The sequence below is a fragment of the Mauremys mutica genome, chromosome 2 (genome assembly GCF_020497125.1).
Source record: "Mauremys mutica isolate MM-2020 ecotype Southern chromosome 2, ASM2049712v1, whole genome shotgun sequence".
Taxonomy (NCBI): domain Eukaryota; kingdom Metazoa; phylum Chordata; order Testudines; family Geoemydidae; genus Mauremys; species Mauremys mutica.
Window position 1 is genome coordinate 247,956,566 of NC_059073.1, and position 26,281 is coordinate 247,982,846.

At 44.9% G+C, this 26,281-nt stretch overlaps 1 protein-coding gene across 1 annotated transcript in view; it reads left to right on the plus strand.

Moving 5' to 3' along the window:
• LOC123363800 (serum paraoxonase/arylesterase 2-like) overlaps positions 1–26,281 on the plus strand; it is a 58,956-nt gene that overhangs the window by 1,132 nt on the left and 31,543 nt on the right. The window contains exon 2 of the mRNA XM_045005197.1: positions 11,075–11,145. Coding sequence (XP_044861132.1) covers positions 11,075–11,145 — 71 coding nt within the window. The remainder of the gene's footprint in view (positions 1–11,074; positions 11,146–26,281) is intronic.

The following is a 26,281-nucleotide window of genomic DNA, read 5'->3' on the forward strand; positions in this document are numbered from 1 at the left end:
TTAGCCAGAACTTGTGAATAAACAGCCACTAGCAAACCAGTTTGTGTACTATCTGGAACTGGAACCAATATACTTCCAGTAAGGGAACACGGCAATTTCAACTTTCAGAGGAGTTGTTTTGAGTAGTGAGATGAATACTAAACGAATCAAAGCTATTAAACCCTAGAAGTAGAGAATTCATATAGCAAAGGCTAGTAATACAATATTACAGAAGTAGCTTCTCTGGAAACATAACCATGTAACTTTAGTAGCTTTAGGCTAGAAAAGTGAATGTGAAATTACTTTGTTAGGTGACAGTGGAGTCATTACCCTGGTAATAATGAGTGATGTAAAAATATTTGCAAGAAATCAAAGGAACAACATATAAATGATTTAAATTTTAGATCTAACATTGTAGCTAATTACACAGAAACTTTTTACTACTTACTTTTGTACAGAGTAGAGTGCAGTACAAGTGTATTAAGAGAAGTATTGTGTTTTGAACGAAATTCAGTTCAGTGCTGGTTCTACCACTAGTCTGAGCACTAATTGGGAAATTTATTGGCAACAAAAAACTGCTGCTGTTATGCCTCACATTATAGGGATCTTGATAAAGTACTAGCATTCCCAGTTTATTTTTTGGGTGAGCTGTTTCAGAGCATAGTAAGTAGCAGGCCCCTGTCAAAAGCTGAATAAGCAGGATTGAAATAATATTGAAAACGGGTAAAATAAAGTTATATGCTAGAAACAGATCAAACTAAAAGCACTTTGTGAATATTCTATTTTTATTACTTTTTTTCTGATGTGTGCATGTGCTGCATTATAAGCCTGCTGTATTGCAACCTTGCTAATACAGCAGTACTGCCTGGTGACTGGAAATGTACAACTTCAGATAAGAGTTGAGTGCTGTCTAGTTTCCTCTAATATGTACTGGAAGGAGGAGATTGGAAAGTGAGATTTTTTTTCTTGATATCTCTCCACACCCATTTCCCACTCCAAAAGAAAATGAAAATTAAGAAGTTCTCTATAGCTTTGCTTCTGTTCACATTAATCCCTCGAGTTCTGGCACATTGTGGTCTGGTGATATGATAGTGAAAAGGGTCCTATCAATCTCTGTCTTTTTTCAAACACTTTTAACATAATTTCTAATATTCCTGGAGGTGAAAAGTGATTAATTTTGTATTAAATTGGTTTATGCGTCATTCTGTATTGCTAATATCTACAGCAATGGAGGCAGCTTATTCACATCCTATCTCTGCTGTGGGGTCTGAGGATAGTAAGAATTCACACTATTCATGGACTTTTGCCTCCACTCCTTAAAAGAACAATTCTTGATGTAGCTGAACTGCTGTATTTTCAGATGTGTGATTGTTAAAGGCATTGACACTCTACTTATTTTCCTCTTGTTCTTATTATGTTTTAGTTTAAAAAATTCATAATAATAAATAAGGTCCTGATCCAATGTCCATGGAAATAAATGCTAAAGCTTCCATTGACTTCTGGCAGATGATAACTTTCTCCTGAATGCTTGATGCAGAGTGTACTTCAAAAGCTTCTATTGCTTTGTATTTTTGTTGTTGTTTTTAAACCATTTTTGTATTCCTCAGATGTAGAAGAAATAGGTCTCAAGCAAGAAACTCTTTAAAAGCAGGAGAAACACTGTGCTGGTCACATGAGGATGTTCAGTGTCACATTTTTTGTGTTGCAGTGGTGGGGTAGGGGTTGGCTGGGAGTGTGTACAAACGTTATTTTTTTGAGACGTTTCCAAGTGAATTTCCTAAAGAGATGAGGATCAGTTTCTCAGTTATAAATTTTGAGATGTTGGTAGAAATGATAATATCCTTGAAGCCCAGGTGGCAAACTTCATGTGCCAGGCCATGTCAACACTAAAGTTTTGCCAGCATTTTTTCTAGTATACAGCTGTTGACATTAGTGTCGCAAGAACATGTGAAAGCTTTGCTGCCTTTGCTGATGCCATGTATCCTCCGTGCGAGAGATTGCGTCAGCAAAACCCACAGTGCAGGAAGGATATGCATCCACCACACCATCGTTTGTCTCATTTTCTTGTGGGGTGTTTTTGCAGTGCGTTGTGGGATACCAGCATTCTCAGGGAATTGTGGCAACTTGGGGTAACGTTGCCACAATTCTCTTTGTTCCATCACATAATCTTTTTTTCACACTGTTATTAAAATACCATCTGGTCTTCTCTTTGCTTTTCAATTTCTCTGCTATCTCGCTGGGAGAAGCATAGATGCTGAAGAGATCAGCGGAATTTTCATTGTTTTAGAGACTGAGTGAGTAATTCTTCTGTATTCTGAACTTCAACTAGCACCACTAGTAGTCCTACAGCAGCAAAAATGAGAATGACAGTCCCAGTTGCTTTAGGCATTCACTGACCAGTTACAAACAGTGGAGAAGTGCATCTGTACCTGTGAAATGAGAACCAAGTGGTGGGATTGGATAATGATGTAAATCTGGATGATCAGCAGTGGCCAGAGCACTTTTGGACACAGAAGGCCATGTTCCTGGAGGTGAGTGCCACGCTTCCCCAGTCCTCCAGTTCAGGGATACTAGAATGGGTGCTGCATTGAGAATGGAGACATGAGTGGTGATTGTGCTCTGGAGGCTTGCAATTCTGGGCTGCTATTAGTTAGTAGTCAATCACCTTGGTGTTGGAAAATCTATGGTATGGGGTGGGGGAAAATCCATTAAGTATATCCTGCTGCACAGGATTGTGCCTCTGGGCAATGTGCAGGAAATAATAGAGGAATTTGATGGAATGGGCTTCCCAAACAGGGGAGACGGGGCAATATATGGGACACACTTCCTGATTTTGCGCCTCCCACCAGCTTTCTTCTGAGTACATAAACAGAAAGGGGTACTTTTCTGTGTTCATGCAAGCATTGGTGGATCACGGGTGGACATTTCATTGGTGGATGCCTATCCTTCCTGCACTGTGGGTTTTGCTGACGCAATCTCTTGCACGGAGGATATATGGCATCAGCAAAGGCAGCAAAGCTTTCACATGTTCTAGCGACACTAATGTCAACAGCTGTATACTAGAAAAAATGCTGGCAAAACTTTAGTGTTGACATGGCCTGGCACATGAAGTTTGCCACCTGGGCTTCAAGGATATTATCATATCAATTAGCATTAACATTGGCTGATCAGGGAAGGAGCTTGACGCTCACATCTTCAAAAATACTGGACTATTTTTGAAAGTCACAATCAGGGACACTTTTCTCAGACTGGCGCATACATGTTGGTGGGGGTGAAATGCCAACAGTGATTCTCGGGGATCTCCCCTAGCCTTTGTTTCCTTGGCTGACGAAGCCCTGGATGGCAGCAAGGAAAGATTTAACTCCCACCTGAGCAGGTGCAGGATGACTGTTGAATGTGCGTTTGATTGAAAGGATGCTGGAAATGCCTCATGACTAGGTGTCACCGTTCTGGGCAACTGCACCTGTATTCCCCCTCCATGGTCTATCAAGGGCTACCACTCTAGGTAGGCTCCCAACTTATCAGCCATCTCCCCCCTGGGGCAGAGACTCGCATCTCTCACTTTCCTGACCAAGGTTTTTCCAGGCAGCTCTCTGCCTACGCTTTGATATTCCCAGCAAGCCAGGCTGCCTGAAAGGCCTGCTTCTGAGCTTTGCTTTCTCTCCAGAAGCTATAAGCAGTGTAGTTGCCAGCAGTTATAAGTTACCACACAGCCCTCTCTAACCATGTATGTTTATTCTGTAATGGTTTCACTTTAAGAGAAAACAATAGAAGTTACACACATGCTAATAAGTTTACTAGAGATCACCTCCCAACTCCAAGGAGGGCTCTGGTAAGAGTCAATTCTTCAAACCCCATTAAGGAGTTTTTCTGTGGCTACAAGTTCATAACAGCCTCAACTCAGAACTGGCCCACCCATGCATGGATTAGTCTTTAGTCTTTCCCTTCTACAGCTTGTGCCTTTGATCTTGAGACTCTGAGAACAGATTATCAGCAGACAATGGTCCTTTCCTCAGGGCATAGCTTCAAAAGATTGAGTTTTTGCGTAACTGGAAGTAGGGAATTTGTATTCACCTCCCTCTAGAGATTTCTCAGACAAACACTTGACACTGTTTGTCCCAAAATTCATTCTTATCTGGCCCATCCCATCTATCCCTAGAGAGATGACATGCAATCCCAGCCCACAGTAATACATCATCTTTGCATTTAATACAACAGATTCCAAAGACACTTACCCTTGAAAAACCTTATTAAGTTTATTACAGGAAATTGCCACATCTATCACTCTGTGCTTGTGTATGAATGTTAAATGATATGTAAACACTTGCTATGAGTCTGGAAATAGTGGTGCTGACTTGGGCAGTCACATGTTTTGCTTTGTAAGAAACAGTAAATAAAGCATGACTTTCACAAAACTCAGTTTTACTGTGCAGTTCTCAGTTGTCACTGGCACTGGGCAATATGGACAGGCATTGCTGCAGGCGATGCCGGTGCCTTGAGAGTGTAGGGGATGGATAGTCCCTGGAACGTAGAATTGTTCATGCAATACAATGGCTGCTGGGGTGGAAGTCGTTGGGCATTTCGCTCCATTATGTTTTGTAACAGCTGCGTCTGCGTGTAGAGCTGCATGATGTTTTTGTGCACATCTTGAGGCATCTCTTGGTCCTTCTCAATGCACCTCTAGGTCCTTCCTCCAGCATAAAGGGAATCCAGGGATTTACTTGAATCTCTATTCTCTCATGCATGGGGCTCTGAGTAATGGAGGAGCTCAGAGAACATGTCCTCCCTGGTCCTTTTTTCTTTCCTTCCTGGGCAAGGTCAGTCTTTCAGCAGGAGTCGAGGCTGCGCCTCTCAAGGATGCCCAAGCCAAGGCCACTGATAAATCTAACAACGTCTGTCTTGTTATTTAAAGACAGTACAGAAAGGAAAAGCAATGTGAAAAAAGCGTAGGGAGTTTTGAGACAAAGATTTACATAAAAATATGCAGAGGGTCGGGTTTGGTTCAGGACTGCTCAGCAGCTCCCAGCATAGTGAGTGCATAAGAGTGCTGTTCAAAGCCTGCCGCTGGGGGCGCAAGGACTGTTGAGTGTCCTGGGCAATAAGTGTAGGGATAGTGCAGTAAATATTGCTAACTTGATTACAGGCAGTGGTGATCATGGGTGATATCACTCCTAAGGCTGGCAAGGGCCCCCAGGGTAGACAGCTGCTCAAGGAGGCTTAAAGTCGCCGTAGCCCATATGCTGCCAGTTGGTGATGGTTCACAGAAGGTGTCCTAGTGTGACAGAAAGAACAAGACCACGCTTCCTAGAAATGGCCAGGAAACGAGTAAAGAGCATCTGCTCGAAAATACTTGGCGAGATTGTTCCAGAGACACAAGGTAAATTCATGCCCGTATCGTCCAAACCCCCCATGAGAGGAGAAGGTTCTTGCCATTGCCTACCTCTGCAAGCCAAAGCAAAATCACCCTCCCTGAGCCACCAGCACCATCTCTACCACTTCCTACCTCTGAATCAAAGCACAGCATACACGTTTTGAACAAAGACTCTAGGACTGGAAAACCAAAGCACTGCCATTCGCAATGTTTACATAAAAATCATGTACAGTAGAATCTGAGTTACAAACACCAGAGTTATGAACTGACCAGTGAACCACACACCTCTTTGGAACCAGAAGTACGCAATCAAGCAGCAGCAGAGACACACACACATGCGCGAATACAGCACTGTGTTAAATGCAAACTACTGGGGGGAAAAAGGGGAAAGTTTTTTTAAAAAAAAGATTTGATAAGGTAAGGAAATCGTTTCTGTGCTTATTTCATGTAAATTAAGATGGTTAAAAGCAGCATTTTTCTTCTGCCTAGTAAAGTTTCAAAGCTGTATTAAGTCAATGTTCAGTTGTAAACTTTTGAAAGAACAACCAAAACGTTTTGTTGAGAGTTACAAACATTTCAGTGTTACGAACAAACTCCATTCCCAAAGTTTGTAACTCTGAGGTTCTACCATAGTCTGCCTGACTAATTACTGAAGTGCTTGCAAGGTTTTTGACATTTTCTGATGCTCTGGTATCGCTTCAGAATATATCTGTTTAGGTTTGCATTTAATGGATTTATGGTGATGGATATTTTATCTTGCTACCAAAAGCTGCTGGCTACTAAATGGCTGCGATAGTTTCTTATTTTGCTGCCGGCACATTTTAAAAATAAACTGGCTCTGGCTACTTCAAAAGGGAATTCTTTTATTCTCTGACTGTGCACATTCGGCTGCCATTTTGAAAGGGAGTGGAGGTGATTTGGGGCCCACGAAGAAAGTAAAGAGAGAAAATTATGCTTTAATATAGTTCCCTGAGTTCCCTTACCTGTCCTTAATGGATTCTGTGTCTGGGTGGGGTCCATTAGTCTCCTGAAGAGCTGGCTCTCTGCGGGGTCTGTATCCTCCTCATCTCCCTTCCCAACACTCTTGTCATTGCTGCACTACTGGGGCTCCTTCCTCTGGGTCTCATGATGTGTCCACTCTTACTTACAGATTGCTGATGGGGTCCCTGCCAGAATTGCATAGAAGCAGCAAGTATTAGGGGCTAGCCCCAGCTCTTCTGTTGGCCTCCCTTCCCCATGACCCGGCATTTCTGCTCATCACCTTTTTCTACCCCAGCTTCAGCATCTTCTCTGTAATGGCGGAATAGACCTCTATATTCCTGCGGTTATTCCGCAGCTGGGCTTGCACCACACCTCCCCACAGGGCAAGGAAATCTAGGCCTTCTTTTCTAGACAAGACAGCAGTGCAAAGCTTACCTGTAGCTTTACATGGAGCCAGACCCCTATGCTTATAGAGGTAAGCTAGTAGGAGGAACACAGCGGGTAGTTTAAAGGACGTCAGGCTTCTGGTCACTGTGACCCCTGAACAACTGATTTTAGAATTGTGACCAGAGCGGTCATTCTCGGCGAGTCCTTGTGGGACTGTGGCTGAAGGAAAAGGTAATGCAGCAAAGAAATGTCTCAGATTCACTAGCTATTTGCAACGGTTTTCTTGAGCAGAAGGACAATGCGAAAATAGATTGTGGGGTATTATTGTACTGTATACAGCTCCCAGTAACTAGCTACATACCAAAGCCAGGCCTACACTACACAGTTATGCTGGTAACACTTGCCTTATTTTATCACATCTGTATGTGCACCCATGGGCAATTTTGAGTCCTACTGCTAACATCCTGATTCTCTGTCAGCCAAGTTAAACCACATCCCCAAATAGCATAAGGCCTCTATTGGCACGGTACCAGTGTCTTCATGGATGGAATAACAAGCCTACATATCAATTTCTTTGTTAAATTGACAAACTCATATAAGTTTACAGCGTCCGGCAGGCATAACTGGACACTGCAAGATGGAGGTTCCTAGGGTTGGGTCTGGGACCGGAGATATTGGCTAGTGTCATTCAATTGCACAACCCCAGGAGCAGGTTACATGCCAGAGGCTGTGCGTGAACAGCCCAGGAGTGGGGGTTCTCACAGCAGAGCAGGGTAAGGCTGGCTCCCAGAGTCAAGGACTGGAGTGACCTAGCAGATCACTGGTCCGGATAACACCAGGGGAATGTCACACCAGCCCACGCCCCAGAGCCTGCACCCACAGCTGGAGCCGTCACCCCCTGTGCCAGCACAGTGAAAATGAGTGAGGGTGGGGGAGAGCAAGAGACGGAGGGAGGGAGCATGGTGTGAGTGGAGGGCGGGGCCTTGTGGCGGGGGGTGGGGCAAGAGTGTTCAGTGTTTGGCAATCAGAAAGTTGGCAATGTTAATGCTAACTCAACTATGTGGCTGTCTTCTAGTGTCTTGAAATGATCCTGCAGTTAAATATATGCCTTGAGGTAGAAGTGCATTGCAGGCAGCTGTTGCTATAGCTCAGTGGTTTGAGCATTGGCCTGCTAAACCCAGTGTTGTGAGTTCAGTCCTTGAGGGGCAGTTTGGGGCAAAAACCTGCCTGGGGATTGGCCCTGCTTTGAGCAGAGGTTTGGACTATATGACCTCCTGAAGTCCCTTCCAACCCTGATATTCTATGGTCTTTGATTCTTGAAATTCCTGACTCTTGGTCACCTACATTCTCAGCTTTAATTGGAGGGGGGAAGGAGACAGAAATGTTAGTGCAATAATTTTCTTTAAAAAGAGAAACATTCTGAAACATTTATTTGACACTGTGCTCCTACTCCAAGACATTTGAATGTGGGGGTTGGAAACACACCCCTTGAAACACACCAGTCCCAGTAGGGTGCATTTCATTCAGTGTCAATCTGTTTCTTACAACGGGAGGTGGGGGTGGGGGAGAAATGAGAGATGAAGCTTTCTCACCACTAATATCCACCTGCCACCTGCTGACCAACGTTCTGAAACTAGTTTTAGGGAGATTTGTGGTGGGACAGGAGCATGTGACACTCACCTCCCTGAAGCTGCTGACTGTGCATGGTGGCCACAGCACCTTCTTGGAGGCCATCAACATCCCCCTCCTGCAGGAGAACATGAGTGAGACAGCTTGATTGGCCAGGGCATATCCGCAGCTGCGGGCTGCTTAGGGTTGCCAGTGGTCTGGTTTTTGACCAGGACGCCCAGGTGAAAAGGGACCCTGGCAGCTCCGGTCAACACTGCTGACTGGGCTCTTAAAAGTCCTTTTGGCAGCGCAGCAGGGCTGGCAGGCTCCCTGCCTGCCTGGCTCCAAGCAGCTCCTGGAAGTGGCAGCATGTTCGGCTCCTAGGCGCAGGGGTGGCCACGGGGGCTCTGCACACTGCTCCTGCCCTGAGCGCTGGCTCCGCAGGTCCCATGGCCAGGAAATGTGGCCAGTGGGAGCTGTAGGGGTGGTGCCTACGGGCGTGAGCAGCGCGCAGAACCCCCTCCCCGTCTGCTTAGGAGCTGGACATGCTGGCCACTTCGGGAGCCTTCTGAGGTGAGCGCTGCCCAGAGCCCGAATCCCCTCCCATGCTCCAACCTCCTACCCCAGGTCGGAACCCCCTCCTGCACCATGAACCCCTCATTTCTGCCTCCACCCCCTGTTGGAGCCCTCACCCTCTCCCACATTCCAACCCCTTGGCCCAGCCCGGTGAAAGTGAGGTGAGGGTGGGGGAGAGTGAGCGATAGAGAGAGAGGGGATGGAGTGAGTGGAGGCGGGGCCTCAGGGAAGGGGCGGAGCAGAAGTGGGGCCTCAGAAGGGGTGGGGCAGAGGGCGAGGCAAGGATGTTCAGTTTTGTGCGATTAGAAAGCTGACAACCCTACGGCTGCTGCTGGGGGCGGGGACTAGCTGCATGGGCTGCGCACACACACTGACGCCTAACAAATAGAACATGGAGTATATCTGTCCCTCCGCTTCCCCCTCCCAGCCTAAAGTAATAGACACCTGGAAAGGGTTTGGAGTGGCTGGAGCCGAGCAGGAGAGGCAGTATTGCTGTTGCAGGAGATAACATTATTAAATCAGGAGTTGGGAGGTTTTTTGCTTGTAAATGGGAATCTCCCTGGCGTACCAGGAGACTGGGTCAGTCTGTTCTACAGATACCGTGTTATTTCTTATCACTTGGCCTTTCGTCTGACATCTGGCCCACAGTGTCTGATGCTATAAGTATTGGGGAGGGGTAAGAGTAGCGGGAAGGGGGAGGTCAGAGACCACAGGAGGAAACAAAACAGTCGTAGACCAAACATGCTGTACCAAGAACAGTACCTCCTGTCATTCACCAACAGGGAGTGCTGCCCCTAAAAATACTTCGGCATTGGAAAACAATAGGAGTGATAGGGTAGGATGGAATTAACGGACCCCCAAAATAGTAATTGGACTGGGGGGAAAGAAGGTGACCCTTCTTTCTGAAATAGTGACTTAGTGCGTTAGGCCCTATGTGGGACCCTGGTATCTAGAGTATTGTAATTTAGGCATAAAGTGTAACTTTACAAAACCCATCTAGCTAGAGTTGCTTAACTTCTGGACATCAAAGTTTACAACAATTATTTTTAAAGTTATATTTGCTCAGTCTATACAGTGTTCCCAATGCTTTCCGTTTTATGCCACAATAATGGATGACTTTCTAAAGTCCCAGCTCCTGGAGTCATTGAGTTATGTGAGAATTTCAGATAACGGTACTTTTTAATGAAAGTGTCTAGCCATCATCATTTCAGAGAGAAGCTTGAAAACATGATGTGGGCGTACTCTAAAAGCTAACAAATAGGAGATTAACAAAAGCTCCAGAATTATTATTTATAAATATCCCATGATTGTGGGTGATTTTTTTTTTTTGAAATCTGACTCATGATTTTTGAATGTTTGGATCTGGCAGTTATACAGATTAATATATGAAGATCACTCTGATGCTTATTTTATATTTTAGCATTAGCATTTTACTGAGAAATGGCTGGTTCTATAGCTAAAGTAAAGGTAAGTGGGGACCTTTTGAGCATTAGCCTGTTGATAAATTGTATAGGCAATTGCTTGTCCACGCTTTGGTACATTATGAAATATATTCAAGAGACCATGTAACCAATGTCAGTCAGGTTTATTAATATGGTACAGAAAAAAAGTTCTGTACGATACCAGTCTCCAAAGAGCAGTCTCCTGCAGCGATGTTATATTCACCTTATGCAGAAAGTGTGCTCCCCAAGGTACACATTTCAGCTGGTATTATTTGTATGATTTTACAAGTTGCACATCCCTTTATACGTTACTAAAACCCAAACCATCAGTTTGTCCCAGTTCCCATGTTCCTTCCTTATCTTTGTTTTAGATACTCACATTCCAGTTACTGGTCCGTGAAGGTACCTCCCTAGCTTGTACTAAGACTTAGAATGAATGTATCTTGATTTTGACAAGTTTCCTATGTCCTTGTGCCAAATGCCTGCTTCAATAAGTGCAAGGCGTTATGGGATACTTAGCATAAGTGAAAAGGATTATGGTATAGATCAGTTTAAGCTGTATCAATGTTACAATATTTGTACTTACTGCATACTTGTGTATATGGTGCAGATAATACATAATATTATGAAATCTATTTATATGCTAGCCAGGATATATCAGTCAACACCGTTTCAGTTTGTAAAACTCTCTTTGATCTGTTACACTAAACTTCATTATTTCCTCTTGCAGACGTAAACTGAATGGCTCCAGAGAGCTGGAACCAGTGGAACTTCCCAACTGCCACCTTATTAAAGGAATTGGTATGTATGTGATAGGGCTAAGTACTTTGTATTGGGAGCTTTGCTTTGAAGTCAGCCACTAAAACCAGGTTTTAAAAAGCTGACTCTGGAAACAAAAATAATTGTGGCCTATAAATACTCCTTTTGCTATTGTGAATTTCCTGAACTCCAGTGGGGAAGAAAAGAGTTGGCAGACAGAAAATTCTGTTGTGAACAGCTGGATGTTCAGAATCGAAGGAAAGTTTCAGTTAGTACTGGGATGGGAGGCTGTATAAGTACATTGTCATTGTTGTTTGTCTTTTCATAACCTTTGTCACAGTACCATGAAGATGGAGAGATCAGCTAAAGTTCTGTTGCATATTTGAAATGCACACGGTGAGGTGTGGCCATGCTAGTGGGACACGCCTTCAGATGCCTATCTGCTGGTAATACATTTCCCACAGGAGCTTCTGCAAGTGTGAAGGTTTTCAGAGACAGCAACAGGCACAGAGTTAACTGGTGTGCTGATAAAAACAAGCTGGCAAAATGCTGGGCGGAGTTGGTAGTTTTAAGATCAGAGTCCAGTCAAAGAGGATGTGGAGAAATAGAAAAGGTGTTTAGTATATGAGACACATACAGCAGCACACTCCCCTTTCTCACGTTATGGTATCCCAAAGTTCAATGTATTGCATAATTTAACCTGAATATGCAAGTGAGCTATAACACTTGAAAGACAGAATGTCCATGCTTGTGACTAGCCACGTTAGGAAAAGGGGATTGCCATTACTTTCTCTGTAGGACATGCCTGAAAATACTAAGCACTGAAGCTATTTTTGTGCGTGTTTATTTGTGCAGACCTTAGCACTGTCCCATACAAATTAATTTTAATATGTGACCTGTTTATGAAGAAAACGAAAATGTAAATTTCTTCATCTCCTTTTCTTTATAGAAACAAATACAATATTTATGTGTAACTTAGCATGTCTGTATATCTTGGGGGATCAGCAGAACTTACGTTTGAAAGCATTTCATTCTTCTGAGTTGAGCCCATATTTGTTAGAGGAAGAGGCAGAATATTCATTTCCCTTGATAATATTTCATGTAAAAGGTATTCTTGAGTGATCCCTGTAAACTGATGTGTTCGCTACCATTTGGGAAAAGGAAATGGTTCTTTACCAAACCGTTTGCAAAATGTCAAGTATCAAGGGGTAGCTGTGTTAGTCTGTATCCACAAAAACAACAAGGAGTCCGATGGCACCGGACTCCTTGTTGCGTTTGCAAAATGCTCATTTTGTTCAGGAAAATAGAACTCTAAATGGCAAAAACAATTTGATTAACTTATGAACAAGATAATTAACTGTCCCTCACACACATCTTGGAGCCTGATATTTATATGAAGATTAGCTGAATGTTGACGCCCCTCTTTTGCTCAAAGACTGTGGTTGAGAAATACACAATGTTACAGCTATCCTCCTTACTCCTCTGTCATAACGTTCCCAATCCTAGCTGAGCATTTTGCTCAGGTGCATTCCTGTCATCTGCTGGTCCTCAGAGCAAAGTCAAAGCAAGGGAACAGACTCAGTGGCTCCAGCATATCAGTGGGTGACTGTTAATAGTAGCAGTATTCTTATAGCACCTACGAGCCAGAGTCATGGACCAGGACCCCGTTGTGGTAGACGTTGTATAAACAGAGAACAAACTAATAATGTCAAGAAGTTGCTGCAAGTTAAAAAGTCAGCATGTTGATATGAAATTGAAAATGTCACTCCAAAATTCACTTCACCAGATTGGGGTCCCAAATAATAGTCGAATGGCAGCACCAAGATAGTAGAGGTTGCATCACAACTTATGTTTAAAGATTGACCTTTCTAAGTCCTCTAAAATCAACATGCTTAGTTGGATTCCTTTGAAATGTGGTTTGTCTCAGGAGGGGGCAGCGCAGGGTTAGTGACCCAAAATTGGGCTAGGAGTTGTGGAGATATAAGTCCCCCAAAATATCCATTTTAAAAATAGTTTCTAGGTGGGTTCTTCTTGCACAGAGCCGGAGGTCAAACTATTGTTGTTACGTGGGTCAAAAAGGTCGCAATTTTTCAAGTTTTACTCAAGGTAGTGCACGGTGCCCACTGAATCTTTGGGGGACTGAAATTGGGAACAGTGTTTAAGAACATGTTCACTTCTTTACTTGCGTAGACAGCAGTCTGGAAGTATTACTAATTCCTACCAACAACATATTTCTCCTATTTAAAAATAACTCTAGGAAATTCAACGGCAAAAAATTACATTACCGCAGAGTTGAGGTTGGTTGGTGTGTGTGTCATCCCATTGTGAATGTTTAGTTGAGCAAAACTCACACTTCTGAAAAGCAGGAAATGAGCAGTTAAGGTTGCCTATGCAGTTTTAACTTTGCCCCTTTCAGCAGTGCCCCAATACACCCTGTTAACATACATACCTTTTACTCTGCCAACCATTTTCTTTTCCTTTTGTCCTTTAATAATGTTAGATGGCATTTCTGTGGGTGAGCGTGAATGGGCTGTAAAAAGAGGTGAAGAGCTTCTACATTTCAGCAGTAGTGAGGCCGGCAGAGTAAAGGTTTTGTGTTAATGGGGCATATTGGGACATTGCTGAAAGAGGGCAGAGTTAAGGTGGCATGGGCATGGGCAACCTAAACTCCGAGTTTCCTAGTTTTCAGACGTTTGAGTTTAGTTCAACTCAGCTTTCTGCAAGGAAATGACATACCACCAACCCCCTCAACTCTACATTAACATAGTTTTGCCATGGAATTCATAAAGGAAGCCAGGACATTGAAACACTTCTACCTATCTGAATAAAATTACTCACTCGTGTGTTTTTGTTGAACTCAGCCATGTAAGGTTGCGCATGTGTTTGCAGGATCTGTCCCACTGTAATTACATAAGAATATTTGCATGTGTATGTCAGTGTTTTTTCTTAAAATCCCCCAATCAAATGTTGTAATATCTGTATTAATCTGCAAAACTGGACTCTTGAGTGGGCATGTGATTAATTGACTATCTTGGCGCTGAATAAAGTAATCTTAAACTACTCATTTTGTACATGGGAGAATGGAGCAGCTCTTCCAGTCTATTGTCATTATGTTAAAAACCATTCACCAGTGCTAGTTTTCAAGTTACTGCAGGCTTGGTTTTGCTATCTAGGTCACTTTTGTTTGTTTTTCCACATAGAATTTCCCACTTCATGTTTTTAGACTCTTGTTCACTTTGCTTTCGAAGGCCAACTTAAAAAAAAAGTCAGAAACTAATCTTGGTGGGAGGATGGGGGGAGAAGGTTATTCTCTTAAAAAAAGCAAATGTCTTTCAAGTTGGCATAACTGCACACCTGAATTGCAAACTTCAGTCCATGGTGATCTTTTTAATAGTTAGAAATCTACATCCTGGGTGGGAAAAGGGTACATTCCACTTGTGTTTACAGTTGGGCAAAATCAGGAATTGTTATATAACTGACCCCTCCAATTTGTTTTGCTTTTATTTGACCCCTTCTTGGTGAATCCTTTTTTATTATTCACAAGAATGTTTGCAGAAAGAAGTTTCATGAAACACTCAAGTGAGTATTCACGTTGGAAGTGCTCTCATGACTACCCCAAATTCTCTTTTTGATTTCCCTCCTGTTCAAGAAAGTGCATCAGTCAATTAGTGAGCTGAAACTGTGTCATAAGTGGGCCAATTGTGCAGTATGAATATCAAATACTTGTAACTGACAGTTTGTGAATAACCCATAGGCTAACAAAGCTTAGTTTAAGCAATTCATTGAACAAGTGCAAATAGTGAACACATTGGTAAAAAATCGTGAGTTATTTGTGTGTATCACAAAGAGAAGAGTACATTTGAATAAGTGATCATCTGAGAATTGTTTACCTAGCTCTATTCATATTACTGCCTCTTAATTAAGAATTAATTGAAATAATTCTCTTAGGAGTTTCTCCTCATGAATCCTATTGCTTTGTCTAACTTGTGTACATTATCCTCAGAAACATGATGGAATTGCATTTCATATCCTCAGGCAGGTGAATTTGAAGTTTCATTTAATGTAGTATGGTGCAAGTACAAAATAATTCCATATCCTGACAGAAGAAGGAAAAAAGGACCTTTGTAGTAAATATTTCTAGGGTACTCATCACTGCAGGAAGTGACTGTGACAGTCTGGTCAGGGTTCAGGGGTGCAATCCAGGACCAGTGGGGGGTTGTCACTACTTACCCATAACTCTGGGAGCCTCACAATGCTCTGTTGCTGTAGCTCCCAACCTGGGCCACTTACAACAAGCCTAGAAGCATGTGGGTCACACCCTGAGCCTCTGTGTGCTTACATAGCCCTGGTTCAGCAGTTCCGATCCCAACAGCCTGTCTACAACCTCACTTTGGCTTCCACCAGCCTGGGTTACAACGAGCCGGATGATTCCAACACATTCCCAGTCCTGAATTTCCCCAAAATTGTGTGGCCTAAACCAGTATTTTTTAAAGTTTGTGTCGCCACCCAGTACTGGGTCGCAGTGTGTAAGTCACTGGGTCGCCTTGTTCAGCACCCAGGGACTCTAGCGGCTCTGGTCAGCACTGCCGATTGGGATCAGAGCCTGCACCCCCAGCCCAGAGCCCTGACCCTCTTCTGAACCTCTACCCCAGCCCTGAGCCCCCCCCAAACCTGGAGTGCCTCCTGCACCCAAACCCATCATCCCAGACCCCAGCCCAGAGCCTGCACCCCCAGACCTGACCTCTTTCCACACCCCAACCCCCTTCCCCAGCCCTGAGCCACCCCCAAAGCCGGAGCCCCTCCTGCACCCCAAACCCCTAATCCCCGACCCCAGCCCTGAGCACCCCCAAACCTGGAGCCCCTCATCCCCAGCTCCATTGGGTCGCAGGTATCAACAATTTTCTTCAACTGGGTCCCCAGAAAAAAAGTTTGAAAACCACTGCCCTAAAGTGTCTAGCCTTCTCCTGGACAGCTTTGAGAAATGTTTGTTGCACCTGTAAAGAGACAAACTGCATCACAGATTATTATCTAAACAGCGCACAGAGTTAGTTCATCATGAAAATAAATAAATGTATTAACAATAGGACTTAAGTGTTGCTAAGTAAAAGGAACAAAGTTAGAAAGTGTTACAAGCAAATAAAAGTGAAAACACCTCTAAAAGTACATGTCAAATGTAACAAGCTGCAGGCTTTGTTCAAAATGGTTTCTCTCACCAATCAATCATCTCCCAACTTGCCTCTTCTTCCGTCAGTACACTAAGAACGGCCATACTGGATCAGGCAAATGGTCCATCTTGCCCAATATCCTGTCTTCTAACAGTGGCCAGTGTCAGATGCTTCAGAGGGAATGAACAGAACAGGTAATCATCAAGTGATCCATCCCCTGTTGCCTATTCCCAGCTTCTGGCAAAGAGAGGCTAGGGACACTTCAGAGCATGGTTTTGCATCCCTGCCCATCCTGGCTAATAGCCGTTGATTGACCAATCCTTCATAAACTTACCTAGTTCTTTTTTGAACTCTGTTATAGTCTTGGCCTTCACAGCATCCTCTGGCAAAGAGTTCCACAGGTTGATTGTGCGTTGTGTGAAGAAATACTTACTTCCTTTTGGTTGTTTTAAATCTGCTGCCTCTTCATTTCATTTGGGGGCCCCTAGTTCTTGTGTCATGAGAATGAGTAATTAACATTTCCTAAGAACATAAGAATGGCCATACTGGGTCAGACCAAAGGTCCATCCAGCCCAGTATCCTGTCTTCCAACAGTGGCCAATGGCAGGTGCCCCAGAGGGAGTGAACCTAACAGGTAATGATCAAGTGATCTCTCTCCTGCAGTCCATCACCACCCTCTGACAAACAGAGGCTAGGGACACCATTCCTTACCCATCCTGGCTAGTAGCCATTAATGGACTTAACCTCTGTGAATTTATCCAGTTCTCTTTTAAACCCTGTTATAGTCCTAGCCTTCACAACCTCCTCAGGCAAGGAGTTCCACAAGTTAGTTAGTTACTTTCTCTATACCAGTCATGATTTTATAGACCTCTATCATATTCCTCCTTAGTCATCTCTTTTCTCAGCTGAAAAGTCCCAGTCTTTTCAATCTCTACTCATATGGAAGCTGTTCCGTACCCCTAATAATTTTTGTTTCCCTTTTCTGTACCTTTTCTAGTTCCAGTGTATCTTTTTTGAGATGGGGCAATCACATCTACATGCAGTATTCAACATGTGGGCATACCATGGATTTATCTAGAGGCAATATGATATTTTCTGTCTTATTATCTAACCCTTTCCTAATGATTCCCAACATTGTTAGCTTTTTTGACTGCTGCTGCACATTGAGTGGATGTTTTCAGAGAACTATCCACAATGACTCCAATATCTCTTTCTTGAGTGGTAACAGTTAATTTAGACTCCATCATTTTATATGTACAGTTGGGATTATGTTTTCCAATGTGCAATACTTTGCATTTATGAACATTTAGTTTCATCTGCCATTTTGTTGCCCAGTCACCCAGTTTTGTGAGATTCCTTTGTGACCCTTCACAGTCTGCTTTGGATTTAACTATCTTGAGTATCTGCAAATCTGGCCACCTCACTGTTTACCCCTTTTTCTAGATCATTTATGAATATGTTGAACTGTACTGGTCTCAGTACAGATCCCTGGCGGACACCACTATTTACCTTTCTCCATTCTGAAAACTGACCATTTGTTCCTACCCTTTGTTTACTCTCTTTTAACCAGTTACTGATCCATGAGAGGGCCTTCCCTCTTTTCCCATGATAGTTTACTTTGCTTAAGGGACCTTGTCAAAGGCTTTCTGAAAATCTAAGTACACTATATCCACTCGATCACCCTTGTCCACATGCTTGTTGACCCCCTCCAAGAATTCTAATAGATTGGTGAGGCATGATTTCCCCTTACAAAAACCGTGTAGACTCATCCCCAACAATAGTTCGTGGATTATTGTGTGTCTGATAATTCTGTTCTTGACTATAGTTTCAATCAATTTGCCTGGTACTGAAGTTAGGTTTACCAGCTTTTAATTGCCAGGATCGCCTCTGGAGTCTTCTTGTGGTGTTTTTTTTTTTAATTGTGTCACATTAGCTATCCTTCAGTCACCTGGTACAGAAGCTGATTTGAGTGATAGGTTACATACCACAGTTAGTTGTTTTGCAATTTCACATTTGAGTTCCTTCAGAACTCTTGTGTGAATACCATCTGGTCCTGGTGACTTCTTGTTGTTTACTTTATCAGTTTGTTCCAAAACCTCCTCTAATGACACTTCAGTCTGGGGCAGTTCCTCAGATTTGTCATCTAAAAAGAATGGCTCAGGTTTGGGAATCTCCCTCACATCCTCAACCGTGAAGACAGATGCAAAAAATTCATTTAGTTTCTCTGCAATGGCCTTATCTTCCCTGAGTTCTCCTTTAGGAGCTCAATTGTCCAGCGGCCGTACTGGTTGTTCAGCAGGCTTCCTGCTTCTGATGTACTTACAGATTTTTTAGCTGTTACTTTTTGAGTCTTGGGCTAGCTGTTCAAATTCTTTTTTGGCCTTCCTAATTATATTTTTACATTTTTTTTTTGCAATTTTTCTACAAAAGCACAAGGTGCTGTCTTCCTTTGTTGTCCCAGGTGGAAGACCTTTTCCTAGACAGATTGCTTACCTATATTCAGTTCCACAGACTTCAAACCCCATCCCCTTGGGTTGAAGGACGCCTTTTTCTCAGCTTTCAAGGGCTCTGTTCCCTTGTCGGTCTAGTGATGGTTGTCTAAAATGGCTTTCTGTCCTTGCTTCTATCTCCCAAAGTTCAGTGACCTTGTTTCAGGAGGCAGGAAGCCCTCCTGTGTGCTCAGCTTGCTGTGCCCAGTGGGAAGCTGACCTCACACTGTTCTTCCCTTCCTGTGGGCTTCCGATCTCCCGGTATGTTAAATGGGGCTTCCATTGTTTTGATTTGACCATGTTTTAATCTACGTAGGAGATTGGATGGGAACACTTCTTTCCTTTGTTCAGCCACACACATTCAAACATAATATCAGTGAGTATTCATAATTCCTCTTATAGTGTTAATACATGCCATTTACAAGTATATTAATCACCAGTGTGTTACAGGCATTCATAAAATCTTACATGATACACTAACATTGTATTCAGTCAGTTGATTAATTTGCTTAAGTGAGGTTTAGACCCCCTGTCTCTCTAGTTCAGAAAAGATTATTTTCCTTGCTGGGGTGTGGCGACACTGTCTCTTTTCCCAACTTGCTAGCTTGATAGCTTTGTTTATCTGACTTATGTAAATACATTCTCATTGTCCATGAGGACAGATCTACACTACAGACCTATATCGATTATAACTAGGTCACTCGGGGTGTGAAAAATCCATATCCCTGAGCGACATAGTTATACTGATCTAACATCCCGTATAAACAGCACTAAGTCTACAGGAGAGCTCTCCCATCGGCATAGTAGCGTCTTCACTAAAGCGCTAGAGCGGCACCTGTGTGACGCTGTACATGGAGATAGGCCCTCAAAGTACTTTGGAAGTAACTGCCTGATGAAGAAACCACATTCCTTTGTTTAGGGTGGGATAACTCCTGTCTGACTGGCAAACGCATTTTAAGAATTATGACTTCAGTTGTCCATAACTTGCGTCAGTTGCTTGCACCTACATTACACTATGGTATGAATAACGAGTGAGTTCTGAGCTTTCCAGTGACATGTTGAATGACCGTTTTTAGATCAGATTATAACAATAGTGAGTTGGGTTACACTGGGCTGGTCAGGGCAGCCCAAACTCACTGCTAGATATCTGGGTTTCCCTTACCCTCTGCCCTGGGACTGTTCTTAATGTGACAGTGACAAATACAGTAATAAATTGATAAAATAAACTTAATTTAGATTCAACAATGTAAAAGATGCACCAGCATACAAGTCTCTAACAAACTTCCAATGGCCTAAAACAGCATTAAAAAGAATATATAAATTTAACTCCAGACAGCTCCTTGCTCCCCCCATCCAGGATTGCACCCTCCAACGTCACCCCAGTGCCTATCAAATCTCATATTGAGATTATAGTTCATGCTGGGCAGCAAATGATTTTCCTATCCCACAAAAATGTTTGAGATTTCAAAATCTTCCCCCCACCCTGAAATATTGGGATGGAATGTCAAAATCTCAACAAAATTTTGCAAACTGGTGGAGAAAAAAAGTTAGTTCTGGTCAACTGTAATGTTTTGTTCTGATTCTGACCATTAAAATTTTTTTTTTTACTATAATTTAGGTAAAATTTTGAAACCAAAAGTAATCTCGGACTGGGAAAATTGAACTGTTTATTTTGAAATGAAACTGACGACTTTAAAATAAAAGAAATTGCTGAAATAGGCTGTTTCTTCTGAGAGACAAGGCGAGTGAGGTAATAGCTTTTATTTCTATTGATGAGAGAGACAAGCTTTCGAGCTTACGCAGAGCTCTTCTTCAGGTCTGGGAAACATACTCAGAGTGTCACAGCTATATACAAGATGGAACAGATCGTTAAGCATAAAGAGTCAATGAACAGTTTTGGTTTTGAGGATCTGGCATTGTCTGATGAAACATTTAGTTGAAAAATTCCCGACCAACTTTAATTACAGTAGTAGACTACACTCACATTTTCTCCTTTCTGGGTCTGTCTGTTTGTATTTACTGTGGCTTTTAAATATGAGTTTAGGACTGACACTGTCTACTTATTGCTTCCAAAACAAAGCTTCCATGTATGCTTTAATCATGGCTTGAGATAGTGAAGTCCTAAGCGAGAGAGACGCATCTTGCTGTATGTCTCCATCTCCACAATTGTCTTATCTGTGAAGATAACATCATCAATTGTCTGTCTAGCATTAATCCATCTTTTGGCTTGATGCTTGCATTTCTTTTTCTTCACATCTTGAATGGTCAGGCAGTGGTCAGAGGACTAAATGGAAGACTCATGATGACTGTACACCAAGGGTCGGCAACCTTTGTGAAGTGCTGTGTCAAGTCTTCATTTATTCACTCTAAGGCCTGGTCTACACTAGGATCTTAAATCGAATTTAGCAGCGTTAATTCGAACTAATCGCTCAACCGTCCACACCAGGAAGCCATTTAATTCGAACTAGGGGGCTCCTTAGTTCGAATTTGGTACTCCACCCCGACAGGTGGAGTAACGCTAAATTCGCACTTGCTAGCTCGAATTAGGCTAGGTGTGGATGCAAATCGAACTTAGTAGCTCCGGGAGCTATCCCACAGTGCACCACTCTGTTGACGCTCTGGACAGCAGTCCGAGCTTGGATGTTCTGAGCAGCCACACAGGAAATGACCCGGGAAAATTTGAAATCCTTTTCCTGTCTGGACAGTTAGAATCTCATTTCTTGCTTTGACATCGGGGCGAGCTCCGCAGCACCTGCAACGATGCAGAGCTCTCCAGCAGAGGAGTCATCCCAATGCAAGAATAGAAAGAGATCCCCAGCATGGACAGACCGGGAAGTCCAGGATCTGATCGCTGTGTGGGGCGAGGAGTCTGTGCTGTCGGAGCTGCGCTCCAACAAGCGTAATGCAAAGACCTTCGAGAAGGTCTCCCAAGCCATGACACAGAAAGGATACAGCCGGGATGCGATGCAGTGCCGCGTGAAAGTCAAGGACCTGAGGCAAGGCTATCAAAAAGTCAGAGCGGCAAACGGACGCTCCGGAGCACAGCCCCAGACATGCCGCTTCTACGAGGCACTGCATGCCATTCTCGGTGGGTCTGCCACCACTGTCCCACCAGTGACCGTGGACTCAGTGGATGGCATAGTGAGCCAGGACAGTTCCTACTCGATGTTCGCCAATGGGCAAGACGACGAAGGGTCCGTGGAGGAAGGCGCAGGCGACAGCGAACACAATGCCGCTTTCCCTGACAGCCAGGATCTGTTCCTCACCCTCACAGAGATCCCCTACCAACCCTCACCGGCCGTGAACCCGGACTCAGAGTCAGGGGAAGGATCAGGCGGTAAGTCGTATAAACAAGAAAATATTTATTTGCTCGAAAACATGTATACCAAAAATATAAATTCTATCTATAAATACTATATCTAAAAGTTTGTAAAGGGAAACTAAACGAACAGTAGGTCTACACAGATTGGGATGGAACAATAGTCCTCCATGGACAATTCCACAAATGCTTCAAACAGTTCCTCAAATACCCTCCGCAGGAGGTTTCGAGGAAGAGGTGCCTTATTTGGTCCTCCGGTGAAGCTCACTCTTCCACGCCACGACATCCTCAGATACAGGGGAACCATCGCCTCTACCAGCATGGCCGCGTAGGGTCCCGGTCGGTGAAGTGCTTCCCTTAACATCCTTTCTTTCTGCACTCGAGAGACACGCCTCAGGGTAATCTCGTTACTGAAGTGCTGCATCTAATTAGGGCAATTAGCGAATAGTTACTGTTCTTAATGGTTTACTTATACTTTGCATAACAAAGCCCCGCGCTTAGCAGCCACGTGCTGTAGGCCACACAGGAAAAGCATACATTGATCTTTCCCCTGCAGTGTCGGGAGTGGCTGCAAAAGGGTCATAGTATCTGATTTCCAGATTGCCTTTAGCACGACGGCACAGCTATCCGTTAACTGATAAGCATAATGTACTGTAAGGCTTACCAGGACTCTCTGCTAGAGGGATTCTGCTATCTCTCCCGACTTCTCCGCTCTCCTGTGCAATGGCGCAGCCAATCAGAGCGTAGGCCAAAATGTTGTGCTTCTCTGGAGACCACGTGACACTTGTTGTCCGGTACGGTCTTCTTCATAGAAATTGACTTGACGGTGTTCACTGTTCGCCAAAATGTATCTGTACAAGGAAATCACTAACTTTCCCCATCACACAGCTTCGGCTCCTTCCCGGACTGCCCCGGCATCCCCCTCGCAGAGACTGGCAATGATTAGACGGCGAAAGAAGAAGACTAGGGACGACATGTTCGCTGAACTGATGGCCTGCTCCCGAGCAGAGGCTGCAGCGCAGAAACACTGGAGGGAGACCCTATGTGAGCAGCATCGCACACTCATGGAACGTGAGGATAGGTGGCGGCAGGAAGACCAGCAGACCACCCAAATGCTGCTTGGTCTCATGAAGGAACAAACGGACACGCTTCGTCACCTTGTTGATGTCCTGCAGGACCGCAGGCTGGAGGACAGGGCCCCCCTGCAGTGTCTCTGCAATCGCCCTCCCCAGCCAAGAAGTCCTGGCCCCCCCTCACCCAAAAGTACAAGACGGAGGGGTGGTAGAGGCCGTGAGAACTGTCACTGAACCAGAGCAGAGCGGCCGTGTACCCCGCACTTCTCACGTTAGAAATTTGTAGAAGTGCTTCCCTTATAGGCTCAGCCAGTCCCAAATCCAAGGTTCATCCCCCCACTGTTTATTAGATTAATAAAAGATGTTTGCTGTTAATCACTGTTTCCGTCATGTCTTTCCTGTCAGAGGATTTTTCGGTGTATGGGGTGGACAGGGGTTTCATACTTGCACGGTATAGCCTACAGTACCAGGGTACAGACTTGGGGAAAGGATCAACTGCGGGGCACACACACACTGCAGTCAGTAGGCACCAGGGTCATTCTGTGTTGTGTATGCTGCCCCTGATCATTTCGTAATGTGTATGCTTGTCCAGGGTCCTAGTGCCTGCCACGCCATTACTGTGAAGGCAGGCTGCCCTTACGATGCACTTGCAACGGATCCACGAGCCTATCCGCTGCCCTGAGCCCCAACAAGAGCCCTCATCCACGGACAGATAGTCACCCTTCTCCCACACCCGTCACCCCTTCCCACGCAGAAACCCGCAGCCCACTGCCGTCATCCAAACCCCTATGCAAAGAAGGCACCACTCGCCCCTTCCTGCAAACCCTCCCCTTCATGCAGAACCACTGTCATCCGTCCCCCACCCCAGAGACCTATGTAGGAGCAGGAGGATGTCAGTCCTCTATGGAGGAAGCGGTCTGTACGTCAGTGCACACCGTGCCCAGCACAGTATGCGTCCATGTCTCAACACCAGAACAGAAATGCAAAGTAAAAGACAGATTTATTAATAATGAGTGTAACAATTAATTTGCTTAAAAACGTGCTTTGGAAGTGGGGGAAACTTGGAGAACGCGGCATGTAGCCGCAGATCCAAATCGACACAAACTGACACAGGCCCAGGGTCAGTTTCTCTTGAAAGCAAGTGGAGAGTCATAGGTTACCCTGGTCTCCGAGGAAACTTGCTTTCAAAGCCTCCCGGATACAGAGCGCTTCCCGCTGGGATATTCTCTCGGCACGGGTGTCTGGCTGAGCGTAAACTGCAGCCAGGCGATTTGCCTCAACCTCCCATCCGGACAAAAAGGCCTCGCCCTTGCTCTCACACAGATTGTGCAGCACACAGCATGCAGCAATAACTACGGGGATATTCTTTTCGCTGATGTCCGAGCGAGTGAGTAAGCTCCGCCATCTCCCCTTGAGACGTCCGAAAGCACACTCCACCACCATTCTGCACTTGCTCAGCCGGTAGTTGAAGAGTTCCTTCTCTCTGTCCAGGGCGCCTGTATAGGGCTTCATGAGCCAGGGCATTAGCGGGTAGGCTGGGTCCCCGAGGATCACTGTAGGCATCTGCACATCCCCAACCGTTATTTTGTGGTCCGGGAAGAAAGTACCTGCCTGGAGGAGTCTAAAGAGACCAGAGCTCCTGAACACACGCGCGTCATGAACCTTGCCCGCCCACCCGACGTTGATGTTGGTAAAACGTCCCCTATGGTCCACCAGTCCTTGCAGCACCATGGAAAAGTAGCCCTTTCGGTTAATGTAATCGCTGGCCTGGTGGGCCGGTGCCAGGATAGGGATGTGAGTCCCATCTATAGCCCCACCGCAGTTTGGGAATCCCATCGCGGCGAAGCCGTCTATGACAACCTGGACGTTTCCCAGGGTCACCACCTTTGAGAGCAGTTGCTCAACGATTGCGTGGGCTACTTGCATCACAGCAACCCCCACGGTAGATTTGCCCACGCCAAAGTGGTTCGCTACTGACCGGTAGCTGTCTGGCGTGGCAAGTTTCCAGAGGGCTATGGCCACTCGCTTCTGCACACTCAGGGCTGCTCGCATCCGGGTGTCCTGGCGCTTCAGGGCAGGGGACAGCAAGTCACACAGTTCAAGGAAAGTGCCCTTACGCATCCTGAAGTTTCGCAGCCACTCTGTGTCATCCCAGACCTGCAGCACTATGCGGTCCCACCAGTCCGTGCTTGTTTCCCGGGCCCAGAATCTCCGTTCCACAGCATGAACTTGACCCATTGCCACCATGATCTCCACTGCCCGGTGTACCCTGCTTTCTGAGAGGTCTGCGCCACTCTCCTCACCGCGCTGCCGGAGCCTCCTCGCCCGATTTCTCAGCAGCTGACTGTTGCAGAGGTGGACGATAAGGTGCGAGGAGTTGACAACAGCCATAAGTGCAGCGATGATCGCAGCGGGCTCCATGCTCGCAGTGCTGTGGCGTCCGCGCTGTCACTGACCAGAAAAGTGCGCGAACAGATTTCCCGCCGGCGCTTTCAGGGAGGGAGGGCGTTTGTGAGTGACGGTTGAATGATGACAGTTACCCAAAACCACCCTCGACACATTTTTCCCCCAGCAGGCATTGGGGGCTCTACCCAGCATTCCAATGGGCAGCAGGGACTGCGGGAACTGTGGGATAGCTTCCCACAGTGCACCGCTTCCAAAGTCGACGCTGGCCCCGTGAATGTGGACTCAGAAATTCGAATTAGTGTATTTAGTATGGATACACAAATTCGACTTCATAAGGTCGAATCCACAAATTCGAACTAAGTTGATTCGAAATAGTCTTGTAGTGTAGACAAGGCCTAATTTATGGTTTCGCGTGCCGGTAATACATTTTAACGTTTTTAGAAGGTCTCTTTCTATAAGTCTATAATATATAACTAAACTATTGTTGTATGTAAAGTAAACAAGGTTTTCAAAATGTTTAAGAAGCTTCACTTAAAATTAAATTAAAATGCTGATCTTACGCCGCCAGCCTGCTCAACTCGCTGCCAGCCTGGGGTTCTGTTCACCTTGGCCGGCAGTGGGCTGAGCGGGGCCTGCGGCCGGGACCCCAGACCTGGGGGCAGTTCAGGGGTCAGGCAGAGGGCTGGGGGTGTGGGGGGGGGGGTTCAGGGCAGAAGGCTGGGTGTG